At 43.6% G+C, this 20716-nt stretch overlaps 1 protein-coding gene across 6 annotated transcripts in view; it reads right to left on the minus strand.

Annotated features, from left to right (window-relative positions):
• Window positions 1-20716, minus strand: part of GRAMD1B (GRAM domain containing 1B) — a 224202-nt gene that overhangs the window by 131431 nt on the left and 72055 nt on the right. For all 6 annotated transcript variants that reach the window (XM_054049521.1, XM_054049518.1, XM_054049522.1 and 3 more), the window contains one exon: window positions 6993-7070. In XM_054049521.1, coding sequence (XP_053905496.1) covers window positions 6993-7070 — 78 coding nt within the window. The remainder of the gene's footprint in view (window positions 1-6992; window positions 7071-20716) is intronic.

The following is a 20716-nucleotide window of genomic DNA, read 5'->3' on the forward strand; positions in this document are numbered from 1 at the left end:
GCAAGTGACAGACATGCTTCACTGCTGTGCTGCAGGAGACCTTCTCAGGGCATGGGTTCTGAACCATGGCTGGGTCTTGTGGTTCACCAGCCAAGTCTGGTGCCTACATCCCACGGAGTGGCAATAGCAACAGCAGCAGCGGTTCAAGTGTCTGCTTCCAACACCAGGGCAAAGTCAGCGTCCTGTCTGAAGGGATCCGAGGACTTCAGCCCTGTGTGAATCACAGCTCTGAGTTTATTCGTCCTGGCGAGTCAGGTCACTGCCAAGTTAACTCGACTGGCGAGATCCTTGGTACCATCTTTGTTGCTAAGTGCAGGATGGTAATTAAGATATGGCTGGACATAGCCAAGAGATCAGCCCTCCCCAATCACATCTTCCTTTCTGGTATCTTTCCACAGTTGCCCGGTAGGTCCAGCATCCCTCTGCTGGTGCCTGGGATATCCTCACCTCCCAGCAGCTTCCCATGTGTATCAGGGTAGGTGCAGGTCCTCTCTCTCTCTGTCCTAGTTCTGCAGGAATGAGATGGTGCTGCGTGCACAGCTCTACCTGCGTGTGATGTCAGATGCGGTGTGCTAGGGAGGGGGTGTGGGAGGGACAAGGGTGCTTGATCCTGGCAGGCTGCACAGGGAAGTTGATTCCAGAGGGGGTACGAACTTGCTTTTTGTTATAGTCAGCAAGAGTGCTGAGTGCAGGATCACTTAAGACACGTATACCAGCAGGCTCAGAAAAATTAAGGCCATACTGGAAGTATGCGCAAGCATTGCCTCTGCCACACAGGTGCAAGCAGATACATATAGGGTGACCAGATGTCCCGATTTTATAGGGCCAGTCCCGATTTTTGGATCTTTCCTTATATAGGCTCCTATTACCCCTCACCCCCTGTCCCGATTTCCCACGTTTGCTGTCTGGTCACCCTAGGTACACAGCAGCTGGGAGATGCTTTTAAAGCCCTGTTCTTTGGCATATGCAGTGGGGGTGGGGGGAGAGGACCTGGGCTGCTTGTATTAAGATTTCCCCAAAAGTCACACCAAACTTTTAATGCAGTTTGAAAAACATCACAATCTTCCCCACCACCATCACCACCTTTAATTTCGCACAATCTCATCACCCTCCAGCTGCAGCAGATTCTGAATAAGGAGGTGCTGACACACGCAAGAGGCATGGCCTGGCAGAAGCGGTGCTGATGCTACATTCACCTCAGTATAACAGAGGCAGGGGTGACTGGCAGATTGTTCTCTGTAAGTGCCCCTGGGCTCTGGAATGCCCTCCGACCCTGGTCTGAAAGAGCCTGCATCGGCTGGCTTTCGGGACACGCCGCAGGGTCTGTTTGTTTCCTCTGGACTTTCCTGAGAGTTAAGGGATATTGAAGCACTGGCTGGTGCGGTGGGTGGTGGTATTGGTATTCAGAGCTTGGTAGGTACGTGAACAGCACATTGTAAATAATGAGCAGGATACTCAGAGTCTGCAAATGGGGACTCTTTATTGTTCTTGAAAGAAAATAAATAAGTTCCATGAGAAAGATCTGCCTCACCCAATGTGCAGTCCAGGCTGGCAAATTCAAGATGTTCATAGAGCCCGCACCAGAAGCTGAGCCTCTGGGTGCTTATCTGGATCAGGCCAGACTCCAAACCTTTCCCCCGTCATTCAAAAACAGCATTATGAATGGGACTTTTTGTCAGTCCAATGAGCGAGAGCCACTGCTCCCCAAGGAGAGATTACACCACTGCTCCTCTGCCCTGGAGCCTGACATGATTACAACTACAAACAACAGAAGTAAAGGCAATTTAGCAGCCCTGGATTTAGGTCAATTTAAGATTAGTCTCGTCAGTTAAACAATACATAAAAATTACTTGGAATTAAACATAAACAGCAGCAATTTTGAGGTCACCTTATGAGACACAGGTCACTGGTCACTGCCACCACTACTTTATAAGGATGACATGGACATCTTTTATAATGACTATCCATGGTCAGCACCTCCGCTTTGCACCCCATCTGAAAGGTGCCACCTCCGGCAGCCCAGTCCAGAACCACACCAAGACTTTGGTTCAGTCCAGGCTCAAAAGGGGACACCACTGTCTACTGAATCACCAGGACACTGTTTCTTTCCGTACCTGGAGGCCGCCCTGCCCTGACCCTGCTTAGCGTATGAAATCCCAGACCAAGGCGATATGACTTCACATGTCCCCCAGCATCAGACAAAACTCAGATAATATCTAAGCACCTGTCTGCTTTGCTGTCAATTTCCCTGTGATCTAGTAGTATACACTGTTCTCAGCTAGTAAATTATGCCAGGATCAACAGCACCAGAGAGACTAATAATTGGAGTGAAACATATTGAGGAAAGGGTTAGCTACAACTAGCAAGCACTAGTTCTGCCAAACATTCTGTTGGATTATTAATTAGCTCTCTAGGGCTGGCTTGTTCTCTCCTGAGTGAGTCAAATCTTCAGGTCCTTCCTAAGCTTTTATTCAGTCCTTACTCAGCTCATCTCCTATTGAATTAATTAGGAGAAATTTGACTTCAGCAGGAGTTTGGCTTAGCAGACACTTAGTAAGAGGACCTCTGATCCTGTGAGAGGACACAAGGTGTGAGAGGTGCCTCAGTTCATCCTGGAAAGAAGCATTTCCTCCCTCATAATGTTTTTAATGCCAGCTGTGTCTTAAGGGGCCATGCACTCTCTTCTGCAGGTATAAGAGCAACTGGGACTAGTAAACACAGAATACCACCATCCCTTGCAAAGTATTTAACCATCTAACCTTATACACAACATCACAAACACACAATCAGCAGCCAGATACTAACTTGGAATATATTCATTCTCCCTTTATCACTGCAGCTCACAGTCGGAAAATTAAGCAAGTAAAACGGCGTCTGACTTTATAAACCTGCTCTCTGTGTTTTTGATTCGGAGTTGCCCGTGTGTATGAGAGGCACTCTGACGGGGAGAAGGTGCTAGGAGGGGGGTGATCTCCGGTGTTGAGTGGCTGAGGGACAAAACCAAGAATTCTTGGTTCTGTTCCCACCTCACTCATTGACAGACTGTTTGGCCTTGGGCAAGTCATTTTACCGCTCTGTGTCTCTGTGTCCCCATCTGTGTAAAGGGGAAAAGCAGGGCTTGCCTGCCTTCCCATTTGCCCCCAGTGCCAGGGTGAGCCTGGAACACTGGCAGAAACTAAAATCAGCTTTTGACTTGTAAAGCATGCAACTCTGACCTAGATGCCATCAAGGGAGAATAAAACTCGAAGCCCATGCTAGTCACTCAGCTTTAGAACTTCATGAAAACTACTACCCACGTGCTGCACATATACTCCTAATTTTGAAAGGAAAAAAGGTTCAATTAAAGGGTTTGGGCTTTTCTGGGAGTCAGGGGTGCTGGAAAATGTTTTATAGTGGAGGTGCGCGAGAGCCATTGAACCAAACTGTAAACCCTTAATGGAAACCACTTCAAGCCAGGTGGTGTGGCAGCACCCCCAGGTCCAGCACCTATGCTGTGAGTGAAGGTTATTGTCAGGGGTTTAGCAGACACCAATGCAGCTCATATGAGAGTGAGTCTTTGCTAAAAGCCTTTATCGTAAGTGTCTCTTCCTAGGGGCTCATTTCTTTAAGCTACCATACACCACGAAAGATGTTAAAAGCCTTAGATTGTCAGACTGTGATTTTATGCTATTCCTGGGAGGAGCGAAAGCAACATTGCCTGACCCCAAAGCTGAACAGTGTGGTAACAGGGTAACAGGACCTAGTCAATTTAAGAAGTCAACGTTCATGTGTAATACAGGACTAGAGGCTGTAATAAAATCAAGGTTCTAGACCAGGACAGTACAAAAGAGGCTGCAGTAACACAGAGCCTGTAGCTCCTGTGTAACGGAAGAAAATGGACTGGGTTCTGAGCCAATAACACCAGGAGGTGCAGAAATACTAACTTTTCTGGTTTGGCTGAAATACATAATAACTAATTAAATAATATGCAAAGAATTTACAGGTATTTATTTTTCAGCCTCTTTTGTACCAATGCTGCAGTATGAAGGTATAATAAATCCACCCCAAGAGTCTGAAATTTATTAATTTTGGGCTTTTGGAATTTCAAAGAAATCGTTACCCAGCTGCTGGATATCTGCCTTGCATACCTGACGACTGTCCCCAACACAACAGACAGAGGAACAGCTCAATCACAGACTAGGCCTGGTCTACACGTAAAATTAGGTTGACATATATATGACACTTGAGTGTGAAAAATTCATACCTCTGAGAGCCAGTTATGCTGACCTAACCCAGTATAAATGTGGCTAGGCTGACCGAAGAATTTTTCCATCAACCTAGCTACCACCGCTTGGGGAGGTGGATTATCTACCATGATAGAAAAACCCCTTGTGTTGATGTAGGAAGTATCTATACTAGGGCACTACAGTGGCATAGCTGTGCCACTGTAGTCCTGTAGTGTAGACATGGCCCTAGTCTCAACACTAGCCTTGCAGAGGAATCTGGGAATACAGATCCAGTACAAATCCAGCTGGTTGTTTATTAAGGGTAAGAGGAAGCTAATGATCAATTGGCCATGGTGTTTTGTTTGGGTAAAGGTTTGGAAGATAAATGTGGGGAAGGTTACTTTATAGTTTTGACTTGCAAAGCACATGGAAAAAACAGTCCAGTTTCCAAAAGCAACACCTGTGCCAGTGGGTTTCTTCCCAGTGCTCACAACACTAGTGCTGCTAGGACAGGGGGAAAGCATCTTGCATATTGACTAGAACTATGCACACCCAAAAGTGGATAAACCCAAAGACTAGGTGAAGCTGAACCTCAGTGTGTACACCCTGAGTTTACACTGGACCAGTAACAGTCTGGTAATGACGTATCATTTATGATTTGTCAGGTAAGGGGCCTGAGTACAAATGAATATCAGGCACATAAGTAACTGGGATGGCAACTGGAAGTGAGGACCTCAGGAATTCTAATCCTTCCACTGCCGCACTGTGTGGCCTTGTGCAAGTCATTTACACTCCCCGTGCCTCAATTTCCCAAAACATAACATTAGGAAATGGTAATTACCTACTGCAGGGGTATTAGAAAGATTAATCAGCCAATATTTTTATAGCACTTTGGACTCTTTTGAGGTGCGGTGCCGTACTTTTTGAGCCAATTCTTCACCTCACTAGTATGGGACAGAGAGGTTTTGAACAGCAACATGGAATCAAGGAGACTGGCAAATGGCTCAGCATGCCTCTTCTTGTGCTCAGTTTTGCTGGATATAGCAGATAATGATGAACCCCCAGGTAAAAACAGCCAGTCAATCTCCACTCTCCAGCACTTGCCACACCTCCAGTGATACCCTATTTGATAATTTACCCAAGGAAACCCACTTAAAGGCATCTTAACAGTAATAATAACATAACATTACTTTACACTTCTATAGTTCTTCTCACTCAAGAATCTCACAGTGCTTTACTGGACGATAGATATCATCATCCCAGTGTTTCAGATGGGGAAACTAAGGCACAAAGAATGACTTGCCCGAGGTCACAGCTGGGAACAGAACGCAGGTCTCCTCACTCCTAGCTCTGTGCACTGTCCTACGAGCCCCTATACCTCTTAGGGTTCAACTACACTGGAATAAAAGACCTGCAGCATGGCCTGGCTGGCCTGGCTCAGCTGACGCAGACTCCTGGGTCTCGGGCTCCAGGGCTAAAAATTGCTGTGCAGACGTTTGGACTCGGGCTGGAGCCCAGGCTCTGGGACCCTCCCACCACAAAGTCCAAGACCTTAGGGTCCAGAGCCTGAACAGTCCTGCAGTCCAAGCCCTACAAGCCGGAGTAAGTTGACCATGGCCATGGGTGTTTAATTGCTGCGTAGACATGCCCATTAGGTTTAGGAACCCAACTACACACTTCTGGCAATCTCTTTAAAGCTATGTGAGAGCAATTTGCATTTTAGACAGAAAAGCAACCCATGTAAAACAACATATAACAACCATAATACTCAATCCATGATGACAATCCTTGTCAAGCCACACAGGGAAACTAGACCACGATGGACTGTTCTCTTCCTTAAGCTGACAGGTATCTCTTTCTGCCTCCTCCTTTCACAGACATCCCTCCTACTTAACACCTTCTGATTTTCCAACACATTATTCTCTTTTCCATTATCTCACTGTTGACCCATCAAACATCTTGGTGTTCAGACTCCAGGAGCCACAGAAGCAACTGTTCACTGTAAAATACATATACTACCCAAACAGGCACGTCCCATCTATGAACTATCCAAACTCTCCTACCCATTTAGAATTTTGCTTTCTTTCTTATCTTCTTCTGTGCTGTGGCAATATTCCAGACATCTCTAGATTCCCTGCTATGCAGCAGCACTCAGTCACATTCATGTATTATCAGTAACTGATCAGATATCAATATTATTAACATTTGCTATGCTAAGAGGCTCTGTTCAATATTTTCTGTGACTGTAGCATAACCTGCATTTATAAACAGTGCTGCTTGCTGCATGTGCAGTGTTAACTTGTATATATTGTTACCGGTGTCTGCAAGGCACCTGCACTTCGTGTGAATCCTGTACTGATGGTTTGCGTTTATAAACATTATCTACATTTGATGTGTTATTTGATTTCATCTTGTTACCTCTGATTGCAGGTGCCTCCTTCTGTGTTTCCACTATAATTAGGTTTTCCAGTTTAAGGTTTAAATTGACAACACCCCAAAGCAAAGTCGACACTAACAAATACCCAACGTTCACGATATTTGCAATGGTGAGAAGTGTTTGCAGAGAATAGTCTGATGGCATTGCATTCTCAGTGCAAGTTCCTCACTAAGAGTGCAGGGCTTTAGGGGATAGGGACTGGAGGGGTTACTTGTTAACATCATTCAAGAACACATAGTTTTACATTTAAAATACGAGCCATAATTTGCCTGATAATAAACAAACACCTGTGTTCAGGCTGAGCGGGATTGCCGCCATCTCCCCAGTTCCCCGGCGCTGAACAGGCCTACCTTTCGTCCCGCATTCGGGGACTCAGGAATCGGGCTGCATCGTCATCATGGCTGCTTTGCTGGCTACTCTGCTGGCTACTGCAGAGAGAGACAGAAAGACAGAAGCAGTTAGAGCTCTGGATGGTCCAGCTGCTTCCCTCGCCTAAAGAAAACAGGGACGGAATTAAATTACACCGAGTTAGAACTTGTCTACACGCTGATTGCACTGAACTGGTTTGAAAAGTAGCTTAGGGCAGGTCTTCACTACAGTCGGGGGTCGATTTAAGATACGCAAATTCAGCTACGCGAATAGCGTAGCTGAATTCGACGTATCGCAGACGACTTACCCCGCTGTGAGGACGGCGGCAAAAATCGACCTCCGCGGCTCCCCGTCGATGGCGCTTACTCCCACCTCCGCTGGTGGAGTAAGAGCGTCGATTCGGGGATCGATTGTCGCGTCCCGACGAGACGCGATAATTCGATCCCGAGAGATCGATTTCTACCGCCGATTCAGGCAGGTAGTGTAGACCTAGCCTTAGTTAAACTAATGCCGGTCTCACTGTGTGGACACTCACTCTTAAATCAATATAACAGTGTCCACACAGAGTTGCCCCAGTCTAATTATATTGATCAAAAATAACACCTACAGGTGTACATGTGTATAGCCCAGGCCTTCGGTTTGCAAGGAAGAGAGTAGCAAGTTTATAACAGTTGCTTTGTGCATCATATCTTCCCTTAAGTTGCTAAATCATGCCCTGGCCTTATGTGACCATGGGGTGGGAGGTGTACTAGGAGTCCCCCTCTTTGTGCAACCTGCATTACAGCCACCTGGATCATTCCTCCCAACCATGAGGTTGCCCTAGCGGATGCTCGCCCAAATGGGTGGGAAGAGCAAAACCATGAATCCCTCCACCCAAAAGGTAAGCCGCAAAAGAGTACTGCAAATTACTTCCTGTTGCAGAGCAAATAGGGAGCAGCACCAACAGTTATGTGCTCCTCTAGTGTTTCTCAGAGGGTGGAACACCTACGCATCACCACTTACTATGGGCTGTGTGAAAACACGATCTAGCCCTGTGAAACCAGCACAGTGCAAAAGGTTTCACTCTAGTTGTGGGGCTGTGTTCAGTAAAGCAGTGAGAAAATATACAGTGGAACAAAATTCAACACTCATCAGCTTTCCTGGTTTCTTACTAACCTTAGACTTGCTGGAATGTTTGCAAACTCAGGGCTAAGTCACGAGTAAAAACTTCAGGGCTTAGACTCAAGTAAAACTGAGATTAAGTCTGTAGGAAATACAGGCTGATGTACAGTGTTGGTGGAATCTGTGTGAAACTGTGTACTTTCAACAAGAAATCACAAAAATCTAGGGGTGTGGCTTCCCATTCTTGGGGTTAAACACCAAAACCTAAAGGGGACCAGGGAGGTGGAACATACTTGAAATGCAAAGGTGCCCCTAATGGACTGAAACCTGAGAGTCTCACATAATAACTTTTGCCTACGGATTTAAAAAAATTCAATAATAGCCTTGCAGATGATCTTCGAAGGGGATGCCATTGTGCTATGTCTGACTGGTTTAGCATTCAAATCTTGACTTGGATTCCTCATTAAAAATCCTCTAACAAACACTATGCATTATTTTTTGCAAATTAAAAACACTCCCACGAAACGTCATTGGGGCCTAACGGTACAGGTGTACAGCACACTGGCCAATGTAAGGGGAGGGCCTTATCACAACAGATCCTAGATATCAGATGGGGACTTGCTCCAATCCTAAACGAATTATTCGTTCCAAACCTAAGGTCAGAGCCATCTCTGAGCCATAGTCATGCATCCGATGAAGTGGGTTTTAGCCCACAAAACTTATGCCCAAATAAATTTGTTAGTCTCTAAGGTGCCACAAGTACTCCTCGTTCTTTTTGCTGATACAGACTAACACGGCTACCACCTTCTCCAGTGCTTAAGGGATGCATTCATTCCAGCTCAGTGTGCCTTGAACTGCTGTGTTCCCTAATCTACTGTCATTATATCTAGTAAATACAGTGATCCCCTCCAGGGCCAGCTCCAGGCACCAGCTGAGCAAGCTGGTGCTTGGGGCGGCAGATTGTTGGAGGCGGCGTTCTGCCCAATCCTAGGGTGGCACGGCCGCTTTTTGTTTGTTTGTTTGTTTTTTGTTCTTGTTCCGTTCCAGCCGCCCTGTAGGGGGCGGCAGTGCAGAGAACCAGAGCGTCCTGCAGGGCAGTCCTCTTCCTTCCCTCCCCGCCGACCGGAGCGGAGCCCTCGCGGCAGGCAGCAGGAGGCGGCACAGCGGGAGGGGCCGCGTGGCAGCGCCCCTGCTGTAGCCCTGGTCGTCCCCTTCTCTCTCTCTCTCTCTCCTGCTCGCCCACCCCCACCCCCGCCGGTCCCCCTGCACCGCCGCAGGGTTGTTTTTTTTTTTTTTTGGCTTGGGGCGGCCAAAAAGCCAGAGCCAGCCCTGATCCCCTCCCCCTGCCAGTACCTCACTGCTACTGAAGACGGCCAGGGAGGAAAGTGACCAGTGGAACTGAATTTCAGAGGGAGAGTTACAAACTGAATCCACAAGATGTCACTGTATGCTTCCAAACTGCCAAAATGTTGTGCACAGCACCACATGAGGTTTGTATTATCCCCACAAACAGCTGCGACCTACAATCCTGGATTGTGCCTGCTCTGGCCAGCAGCATCAGGGCCCTTCTTCCAAGTTATAAAACTTCACATTTACAGAGAATTTCTTGTCAGCAATAAGTAAAGGGAAATCAACAGGGGAGAATGTATCATGCCACGTGCTGCCCAAAGATGTCCAACAGCTTTCATTTGCTTCAGTATTGTATTAATACTTAAAACTTTCCATGGAGATGCTGCAGCTATCCTTATGGACTCATAAGAACATAAGAAAGGCCATACTGGGTCAGACCAAAGGTCTATCCAGCCCAGTATCCTGTCTACCGACAGTGGCCAATGCCAGGTGCCGCAGAGGGAGTGAACCTAACAGGTAATGATCAAGTGTTCCATCCTGCCACCCATCTCCACCCTCTGACAAACAGAGGCTAGGGACACCATTCCTTACCCATCCTGGCTAATAGCCATTAATGGATTTAACCTCCATGAATTTATCTAGTTCTCTTTTAAACCCTGTTATAGTCCTAGCCTTCACAACCTCCTCAGGCAAAGAGTTTCACAGGTTGACTGTGCGCTGTGTGAAGAACAACTTCCTTTTATTTGTTTTAAACCTGCTGCCCATTAATTTCATTTGGTGGCCCCTAGTTCTTATATTATGGGAACAAGTAAATAACTTTTCCTTATTCACTTTCTCCACATCACTCATGATTTTATATACCTCTATCATATCCCCCCTTAGTCTCCTCTTTTCCAAGAGGAAAAGTCCTAGCCTCTTTAATCTCTCCTCATATGGGATCGTTCCAAACCCCTAATCATTTTAGTTGCCCTTTTCTGAACTTTTTCTAATGCCAGTATATCTTTTTTGAGATGAGGAGACAACATCTGTACACAGTATTCAAGATGTGGGCGTACCATGGATTTATATAAGGGCAATAAGATATTCTCCGTCTTATTCTCTATCCCTTTTTGAATGATTCCTAACATCCTGTTTGCTTTTTTGACTGCCGCTGCACACTGCGTGGACGTCTTCAGAGAACCATCCACGATGACTCCCAGATCTCTTTCCTGATTAGTTGTAGCTAAATTAGCCCCCATCATATTGTATGCATAGTTGGGGTTATTTTTCCAATGTGCATTACTTTATATTTATCCACACTAAATTTCATTTGCCATTTTGACAGGTTTCAGAGTAGCAGCCATGTTAGTCTGTATCCGCAAAAAGAACAGGAGTACTTGTGGCACCTTAGAGACTAACAAATTTATTAGAGCATAAGCTTTCGTGCATCCGAAGAAGTGGGCAGTAGCCCACGAAAGCTTATGCTCTTATAAATTTGTTAGTCTCTAAGGTGCCACAAGTACTCCTGTTCTATTTGCCATTTTGTTGCCCAATCACTTAGTTTTGTGAGATCTTTTTGAAATTCTTCACAGTCTGCTTTGGCCTTAACTATCTTGAGCAGTTTAGTATCATCTGCAAACTTTGTCATCTCAGTGTTTACCCCTTTCTCCAGATCATTTATGAATAAGTTGAATAGGATTGGTCCTAGGATTCTGAAAATTTACCATTTATTCCTACCCTTTGTTCCCTGTCTTTTAACCAGTTCTCAATCCATGAAAGGATCTTCCCTCTTATCCCATGACAACTTAATTTCCTAAGAGCCTTTGGTGAGGGACCTTGTCAAAGGCTTTCTGGAAATCTAAGTACACTATGTCCACTGGATCCCCCTTGTCCACATGTTTGTTGACCCCTTGTTGACTCAGTTTCTCTTGACTCCTTCTCTTCTCTCACCTCCTTTCCATCCCTTCATCTCACCTCTTAGTGCAACAACCTTCTCTTCTGCTGCTCCTGCCATCCAAAATTCCCACCTTGACTATCTCCAACACAGCCAGCCAACCACACACAAGCGCACACTCAAACTTTCATCTCTCTGAAAAGCTATCAACGTCTCTCTCTTTCTCCTACTCAAAGTCTATTGTATATTTGATACAGAATTCTAAAAATTATATTGTAATTAATTGCTTCTAGTAGGCTGCTACTACTACTAGGCTATTGGATAAAGTCCTCCCCGTCAAGCAGTTTAAATATTTAAAGAGCAACAGCCATCTTAAAAACCACCCTGAAAATATTCTACCAACTCTTATCGCAAATGACACCTAAAATTATTAGAGCTGAAAGAGATCAGAAGGAAAAATCATCTCTATTTTTCAGTCTGTTTGTTTTGTGCACTTGACACAACTCTCGACATAAACAGTTCTACTACAATAGGTTCCCCCTCTTTGTGTGGGCCTTACACACAACAACAGAGAAAAGAGACAAAACATTTTGCATATGAGAAAAGGTGGTTAAGCCTCCCCCAAAATTGACAGGCTGACTTGAAGGCAGGTGTAATACTAGATTATAACATTAATTTAATTTTAAATCAACAAGATTTGAAGCTGACAGTGCTCCTTTTAATGACTCCCAAGATTCTTGTCTAGATACTAAAATGGCCTGAAGTTGGTTAGAAAACTTTGAAACTTAGGAAATCAGCAAATGCTACAAAACAGCAAAGTCCTTACCTCATTCCAAAGCTTTCTAGCACACAACAGAAACTCAGACAAGTCTCTAAACCTTTGGGGTATGCAAGTAAAGTGAAGGTTGAAGTTTGACAAATGTGTCTGGACTTCTCTGGTGATTCTAAGATGTGTCTTGCTGAAGTAACACAGCACCTCCTCAGTGGGGGTAATGTGGTCAAAGTCAGTTCTCACTTAGGCTCATATTGTGATCATTATTTTAAACCTCACAAACTGCTGAAGCACTTAAATACAAATTAACTGAGCCATTTAACCATTAAACTGTTGATGTACCTTTCCTAACTCTCTCTAGACTGTCCCCTGAAATGATACCAGCCAAGTGGCTTTATACCATGAAGCTGTGGAGTGGGAGGAAATATTTGTATTATTTTTTATAAATATCATATGTCCCTCAGTGTGATATTACCCTGCCTGAATGCACAGCATTAGGTCAAAAGGGACTATTAAAGAAATCAATCAGTGAAGGCAAAACAATGGCCCAGATAAGGAGCATCCCCTCAAGCATAATACCCAAGTTTATAGCCATGAAGAGGGGTTCAGCAGCCCCAACCCGGGCTGTTTTGTCAAGGCTGAGAAGTGGGAGATCAAATGACACGGATCTGTTAAAGGACTGCCCCCTGCTGACAGGTGTCAGCTGCTGCAGGATGACACAGAGACAGAGGCTAAATCTACACTACAAGTGCTACAGCCGCACAGCTGCAAGGTTGCCGTGACACCACTGTAGTGCTGTAGCATGGACACTTGCTACAGCAACAGGAGGGGTTTTTCCTGTCGCTGTAGTCAATCCATTCTCTCAAGAGGCAGTAGCTAGGTCAATGGAAGAATTCTTCCTTCAATTTAGCAATGTCTACATAGGGCCTAGGACAGCTTAACTAGATCTCACGGGGAGGGGGAGAATGAAAAATTCACCCCTCTGAGCGACATAGCCAGGTCCTAGCCCAGTTTTAGTTGTAGACCAGGCCTGACTGAGCGTCAAGGGTCTGCAGCAAACCAGCTTTAACTTGGTCCCCAAGAGAATGGAGAACTCCCAGACTAAATCATGCCTACCTAGGGGGCTTGAGGGGAATGCCAGTCCTAGATAAGATTATATGCACACCAGTCTCTTATTTTAAATCCATTTCCCACAGCGCTGTATACCTTTAGAAATGATAAATCGTGCTTTGTTTTGCAGAAGCTGCTTCTGTGTCACTTCAAACTGATACTGTCAACAGGGACCCAAAGGAAAACCTCTGCAGGTGCCAAGCCCATTGGGCCTGCTACGTAACATGGTTGGAAGCCAGGAGGGTACAATTTGGAGAGCAAGGCAGTAGAGCCCTGCAGATAGCCACGGACCATATTTGCGGATCGGAGGCAGATACAAATTTTGTATCTGTGCAGGGCTCTACCAGTCAGAGACCAGTTGGAGCACAAGATTCCACCCCAAAGAGAAGCAGCGGCACGGATCTGTTACTTAAAAGGGGTACACTTAGGGGACTGGGAAAGGGCCTCAGACAGATGCTAACTCAGCAGGCTGAGTGCAAGGGTTGCATACAAAGTTTTGCATTCGTAGCCCATGTACTCTGAACTCCAGGTCATGTGTTTTTCTCTCTGACTGACAGATACTATTTTCTGAAGCCCTACAGAAAAGATTTCTCTTAGTTCTTAGCTGTGAACAATGCAAATTCCCCATCAGTTCAAGATTTTCTTAGACTTAAGATGAGCAAGAGGCAGGTTTGCAGGAGAACGGTTCTCCCTATAAAGCTCCGACAGCAGTTCCTTATAAGTCAACAAATGCATAAAAGAAAACAGATTCTTGGAACAAAAATATGTACTCAATTCCACATTTCTTCTGCCCCCCCTTCCTGACTGCACTGACTCGGTGACTTTTACTGTAATCGCCACTATTCTTATCTTCATCAACACCGCCACGAGGCTTAGCTTCATCTTTATTACCACTATGTTCCCCCACAGCTCTGCTACCTGGAGGAAAATGTCCATCTCCATCATCACCACCACAAGCCTCATCTTCATCACTATTGTCTCTGCCAACACTAGTATAGCTTGTTGTGCCGATGAAATCTCACTGCTTTTCTTGTCTTCCCCACTTCTACCATGCCCTTCTCTATCTAGGTGCTTATATGGGCCTCAGACCCATAGTGAAAAATCATCATCTTCGCTGGTATTTTTTTCAGCTCAATTGTCAAATTTTTTCAGTCCCAAGGTTGAATTTGTTTTTTAAACCTAAGCAGTTCTCCAACTCAAGCACTTTGGGCCAGATTTTGAAAAGCGTTTAGCACACAGCTGCTCTCATTGTAATATTTGTTGCCAGATTTTCTTATGTGTTCAACACTCAACATGCTGAGACTTTTTCTAACAAAGAAATCTGGCCTCAATTGTGGGTGCCAAGCACTTTTGAATATCTGGCCCATGGAACCCAATGAACATAAAGGCAAGAATATGTGGCATTTTATCTCCATATTTAACTGTTTGGGAAGGAGCAAACTTGAAGAGATCTAGATTACTCCAACAATTCTGTTTTTAAATAGTTGTGTTCCTGTCTCAAGAATAAATTACTCGAGTAAGCCATTTCACTGAATGGAAGCATATAATCACAGAGACATATACATTATTTCCTGACATCTGCCTATTATTTAGTTGGCATGCAAGAAGGATGTAGTTTACTTGTCCATAAACTACAGAAAGTGCAATTTCTTATGGTGATTCAATTACAGAGGCACAGCTATTATTCACAGAAGATGAGAAACTGATCTCATAACTTCCGTGAGGTTTTCTAGCCTGCAAATCTGTGGATAGCAGTATCTGATAAATGATCCAGTTACAACATCACTTTCTTGTCAACTAAGGATCTGATTTTCTGCACAGTGAGTTTGGCAAAGCGATAGACTGTATGTAAAGCTTACTGTGCTTTGTAGACTATGGATATAAGCTTATAGGTTTATTTTCAGAGGATGTTCCCCAGTGGTGGATGGGTGGGTGGATATGGGGTGGGAGGAGAGAAAAATATCAAGGGATATATAGTCGATTAATGAGATGGGTAGTGACTCATTCACAAAACAGCGTGGATTATTGCAACTGCTGTTATCTATAACTATTTGCCAAATAACTTCAACAAATAGTGTACACCCTCTGAGTCCATATGAATATTTAGTATTCATATTGTTTCACTGATCACCTCAGTTACATGGTTTTGTTTCAACATCCTAATCGGATTTAAAAAGAAAATTAAAACTGAAGAACAACAGACAATCAGCAATCAATTATGCACCTCTGCTACAAATGCATGCTATACATCTGGAGGAATACACATTGATGTGAACATTTGTGATAGTTTCAGGATTTGTGAATATTTTCACCAGTACTTGCTTCTAGTTAAAAAGAAAGATGGGTAATGAATAATACAATCCCATGAACCAGTGACTGGAAAACAGTGCATCTATTCAGATTTGCAAAGATTTTCATATTTTCAAAGCTTTTTATTTTTAAACTAGTGGACAAGGTCAAGGATTTTTCCCTCCTCTTTAGGACTGTGAACTTCACAAGACAGGGACAATCCCTTCTTACAATTCAAGGAAAGTGCTTAACACATCATGAGAACTGCTACACACAAATGATGAGAACAATCTCTTACTATTAATTACTTGTAGAATTGACCAGGAAATATTCTTCTCCTGGAAAACATTGAATGAAAATACATTTTAAAATTTTAAACATTTTTCTTCTACATTTTGGTTTTAAACCAAAACATTTTGGCTTTCGTTGGTGAAAACCCAAAGGCATTCTTATGAAAAATGGAAACTTTTTTACCCAAATTTCCATTTTGTCAAAAAGCTGCTTTTCGTATGCAAAAACAAAAAAGCATGGATGAACATTTTTTTTCCAACTCTAATTATTTGTAATGCACCAATGTGGTATCTCACAAACAGTACAGGACTGAACTCCGAGCCATGGATGTCTGCAGAGAGGAGCTGCATCCTTCGGACTCTTTCCCTTCTACAAGAGAAACAGACGTAACTTCTGGTCTAAAATCAATCTGCATGTTTATCTTTCGCTTCACTCGGCCGCTTTGCTAGTCATTCCCAGAACTTTGGCCCCTTATATCCTTCAAAAGGCTGCAGCAATAAAAAACCCAGTCCCAATTCCCTGAGAGTAAATCATCGGCCCAGGCAAATGAAATTCCTGCCATCAAAAGTATTGTATTGCCATGGTAGCGGTGGCTCCTAAAATAAAGGCACCATTAAGAATTGTCAGAGGCCTGTCACAGTGTGGGAAATAAGAACTCATTGGCCTAAATTCTAAGGGATAATGAGACCCCAGAATGCACTGTGACAACATCCCCTCAACCCCATACATCAATAAGGGTTTCCCCATGATAACCCTGAAGCAATCAGATAGTGTACTGGATGGGGAAGCACCTGCAGCCCTGGATTTCCTTTAGCTCCTGTCAGTTTCCGCCACGCACCCTCAGCATATGAACATAAAGCTGTCAGGTGGAGAGATGCATGCTTATAGCCAAATGCAGCAAGTTAACATCAGGCTTTATTAAAAAGAAGATAAGGGGGATTGGTGTTCCGTGAAGTATGTTGCTGCACTGAGAGGGTGTGATTCTGGAGGCAGCCAGCAGATGGTAACATGGTGTCTGTAAAGATTACAACACCCTTTTGCATTTATATATCTCCTTTCCATCCAAGGATCTTAAACCCCATCGCAAAGTTGGGTAAAATTTCCTGTTATCCCTATTTTTTTTACAGACATTGAAACCAAGGCAGAGGCAAAGCGAAGGGACTTTTCCAAAATCACACAATGAGTCAGTGACAGATTCAGGACTGGAACTGTGGTCTCCTGATTCCTGGTCCCCATCTCTAACCACTAGATTCTGCCTCTTGTCTTATGCACAGACTCTCTACAAGGTGTCGGAGTAGCAGAACGGAGCGAGTTTGGAAGACATGCTCAAGCTCAGAGCCTGCATCTGCTATAGCCTGTGTAAGAAACTCTTTATTTTCAAGACCAAAAGAGGCACTTCCTGTCCGTGATCTCATTTGCGTGAGTACACTTACAAAGTTTGCGGACAATACCAAGCTGGGAGGGGTTGCAAGTGCTTTGGAGGATAGGATTAAAATTCAGAATGGTCTGGACAAACTGGAGAAATGGTCTGAAGTAAATAGGATGAAATTCAATAAGGACAAATGCAAAGTACTCCACTTAGGAAGGAACAATCAGTTGCACACATACAAAATGGGAAGTGACTGCCTAGGAAGGAGTACCGCAGAAAGCGATCTGGGGGTCATAGTGGACCACAAGCTAAATACGAGTCAACAGTGTAACACTGTTGCAAAAAAAGCAAACATCATTCTGGGATGTATCATCAGGAGTATTGTAAGCAAGACACAAGAAGTAATTCTTCCGCTCTACTCTGCGCTGATTAGGCCTCAACTGGAATATTGTGTCCAGTTCTGGGTGCCACATTTCAGAAAAGATGTGGACAAATTGGAGAAAGTCCAGAGAAGAGCAAAAAATGATTAAAGGTCTAGAAAACATGACCTATGAGGGAAGATTGAAAAAAATGGGTTTGTTTAGTCTGGAGAAGAGAAGACTGAGAGGGGACATGATAACAGTTTTCAAGTTTTCTTCTTAACCTCTGAGAATAGGACAAGAAGCAATGGGCTTAAATTGCAGCAAGGGCGGTTTAGGTTGGACATTAGGAAAAACTTACTAACTGTCAAGGTGGTTAAGCACTGGAATAAATTGCCTAGGAAGGTTGTGGAATCCCCATCATTGGGGATTTTTAAGAGCAGGTTGGACAAACACCTGTCAGGGATGGTCTAGATAATACTTAGTCCCACCTTGGGTGCAGGGGACTGGACTAGATGACCTCTCGAGGACCCTTCCAGTTCTGATTCTATGATTAACTCAGCCTACTATAAAGGAAAATAGGAATGTTTAAATTCAAAACATTTTATTAGTGATCAAAACGCTCTCTGACATCTATCTGCCCCAGTTCACTCCCTACTGGCTAGTTGCTCACATCATATACACTACCATCCCAATTAATGCTAATTAGTAACCTTTGCTGTTATTTGAATCAGCAGTGGAGACAGTCTCCTTCTCATCCCTAGAGAGGTGGGGTCCCCCAGATGAGGGTAAAGGTATATCAGTGGCGCTGGATGGGCACAGCTGTTCCCCTCACTGTATCCGTTTTGCAAACGAACAGAGAACAACAATCTGCAGAGCTGCTGTCAATCCAGCTCCTTTCATTAGCAACACATTCAACCACCACCAAAGTCTTCAAAATGTAACCAACGTGAGGGCAATCGTGACAATGAACATGATGACGAGGATGAGTTGTTATATTCCAACAATAAACTCAGGGCTGTGCAAAACCTGCAACGTAGATTGTCCCCTTGGTAAACATTTGCTGAATATACAGGATGAACAATATTCAGAATCTGAGCTATTGGTGAACTTTCATTATTCAGTGTGTTGTGACTAAGTCACATAGCTATTGTTTCTGTTCTTTGATTTGGTGACAAACATTTAAACAAAGAAATGAAAAATAATGAATAATGGTACAAACATAGTAAGACTCATTGCAGAAATTCACAAAGCTGTTGGGTTTCAGAGATACTTGGGTTTCATTGGAATAGTCACAAATTATATGACTACAGGAATCGTAATGAATCTTATTTCATGGTTTTTTAAAAAAACATGCAACAGGTTTTCTTTTTAATATTCAACCAGCTCCACAGGAAGTTCAGACAAAACCTAAACTAAACTTTTTTATGGTTAAAAAATGGCCATATTAAGCACCCAGCTCCCCCTACATTATCTTCCATTTTCACAGCAGCCTATGCACTTCCATGTTAAACAACTAGGTCAGAAACAAATTCCACTCCATCAGTGGTTATTTCCAGATCAACCAAAGGCAGAAAGTACAGGATGTCTTGCAGGAAAGCCTGTTACCAATGAGATTCCCAGTCCCGTTTTGTAGATACAGGACAGCTTGGGTAACAGCTACATTTCTGAATGCTTATTCAAACCAAGCCCAAATCCTATGACATTCTTCACTCATCACTCATATTTTATACAGCAAAGTTGGGCTTTGTAAAATATGCTAAGTGGTTTATCAGGGGGAGTGTGCTCAGCAAGATTTAACAAAACGATAAGACATTGACATGAATAAGAACAGCCTCTACAGAGACACTACCTAGCTAAAAACCACAAAGCCGTTCTCATGCTTGAAGAAATTTGCCTTCCTTTGAAGCATCAATAAAAGGCCACTACTACAAGCAGGATACTGAAGAAGTTGGGCCCATTTCTCTGTTCCATCATGGAAGATATACATGCATAGATTAAAAGGCCAGCAGCTCCACTGTGATCATCTAGCATGACCTCCTGCATAAACACCTACCATAGACTCATGTCTGTTTCAATTAAAGCATATGTTTTAGAAAAACATCCTATCTTGATTTAAAAATTGCCAATGATGGAGAATCTACCACAACCCTTGATAAACTGTTCCAGCTGGATTACCCTCCCTGTCAAAAACCTGCACCTTATTTCCAGTTTGATTTGTCTAACTTCAATTTCCAAACACTAGATCTGGTTATACCTTTGTCTGCTAGATGGAAGAAGCCCTCTACGATCAGATTTCTGTTTCCTATATAGGTGCTTATAAACTGTGATTGTGGTGTAGTGAGAGCTGTGTTAAAATTGTAAGATGTTACTCCAAATTTCAGGGGGTTTCCTAGTCCTGCTTGCAGGCTAAGGAGCTCTGTGGGAAACCATATGACCTGGGTCTAGCAGCAGTCAGTGTGCAGACAGAGAGCCTATAGTAAGGCAGGGTGACTTGTGGCTCTCTGTTTTAGCCTGTTTTCTCTCTGTGTTTTTAGATTAGTGTGTGTTATTCTGAATTTTAAGAAACAAAGTAGTGTTATTTTATAACCTTCCAGCAAGAGTATTTTATGTAACTTCTCTGTGTGTAATAACAGTGATCAAGTCACCCCTTACTTTCTCTTTGTCAAGCTAAATAGTTTGAGCTCCTTGAGTCAATCACTAGAAGGCATGTTTTCCAATCCTTTAATCATTACTATGGCTCTTATCTGAACCCTCTCCAATTAATCAAGGTATAAATAAGGTCCTTAATTCCTTACCCACAAGTGCTCATTTCTATCCAGGTACTTGGGAGAAGAGCTGCATTCTTATTGCTGACTCACACACTAGTTCCCAGATTTAGTCACATGCAACATTTCTAATGGGGAAGATTTTTTCCCCCCTTTTGACTTGAAAATAAAATGTGGAAATTTCTGAAAGCCAAAGACACCTGGAAGCTGCTAAACTCACAGAATAACTCAGCTTGCCACTTCTCAGAAATTTAGGGCATGAAATGAAACCGATCATGGGGCAGGGTTTTCTTCCAAAGTTTTGTTTATTTTTAGCCATCTGCATTTCTCACAGCATTAGCTGCTGTTTCCTGAACCCTATATTCTACCATAAAGATAGGCAAAGCCAGAGGTTTCACTGAGGTCTATATTGTTTGTTCTTTG

Source organism: Malaclemys terrapin, chromosome 15 (genome assembly GCF_027887155.1).
Source record: "Malaclemys terrapin pileata isolate rMalTer1 chromosome 15, rMalTer1.hap1, whole genome shotgun sequence".
Taxonomy (NCBI): Eukaryota; Metazoa; Chordata; order Testudines; family Emydidae; genus Malaclemys; species Malaclemys terrapin.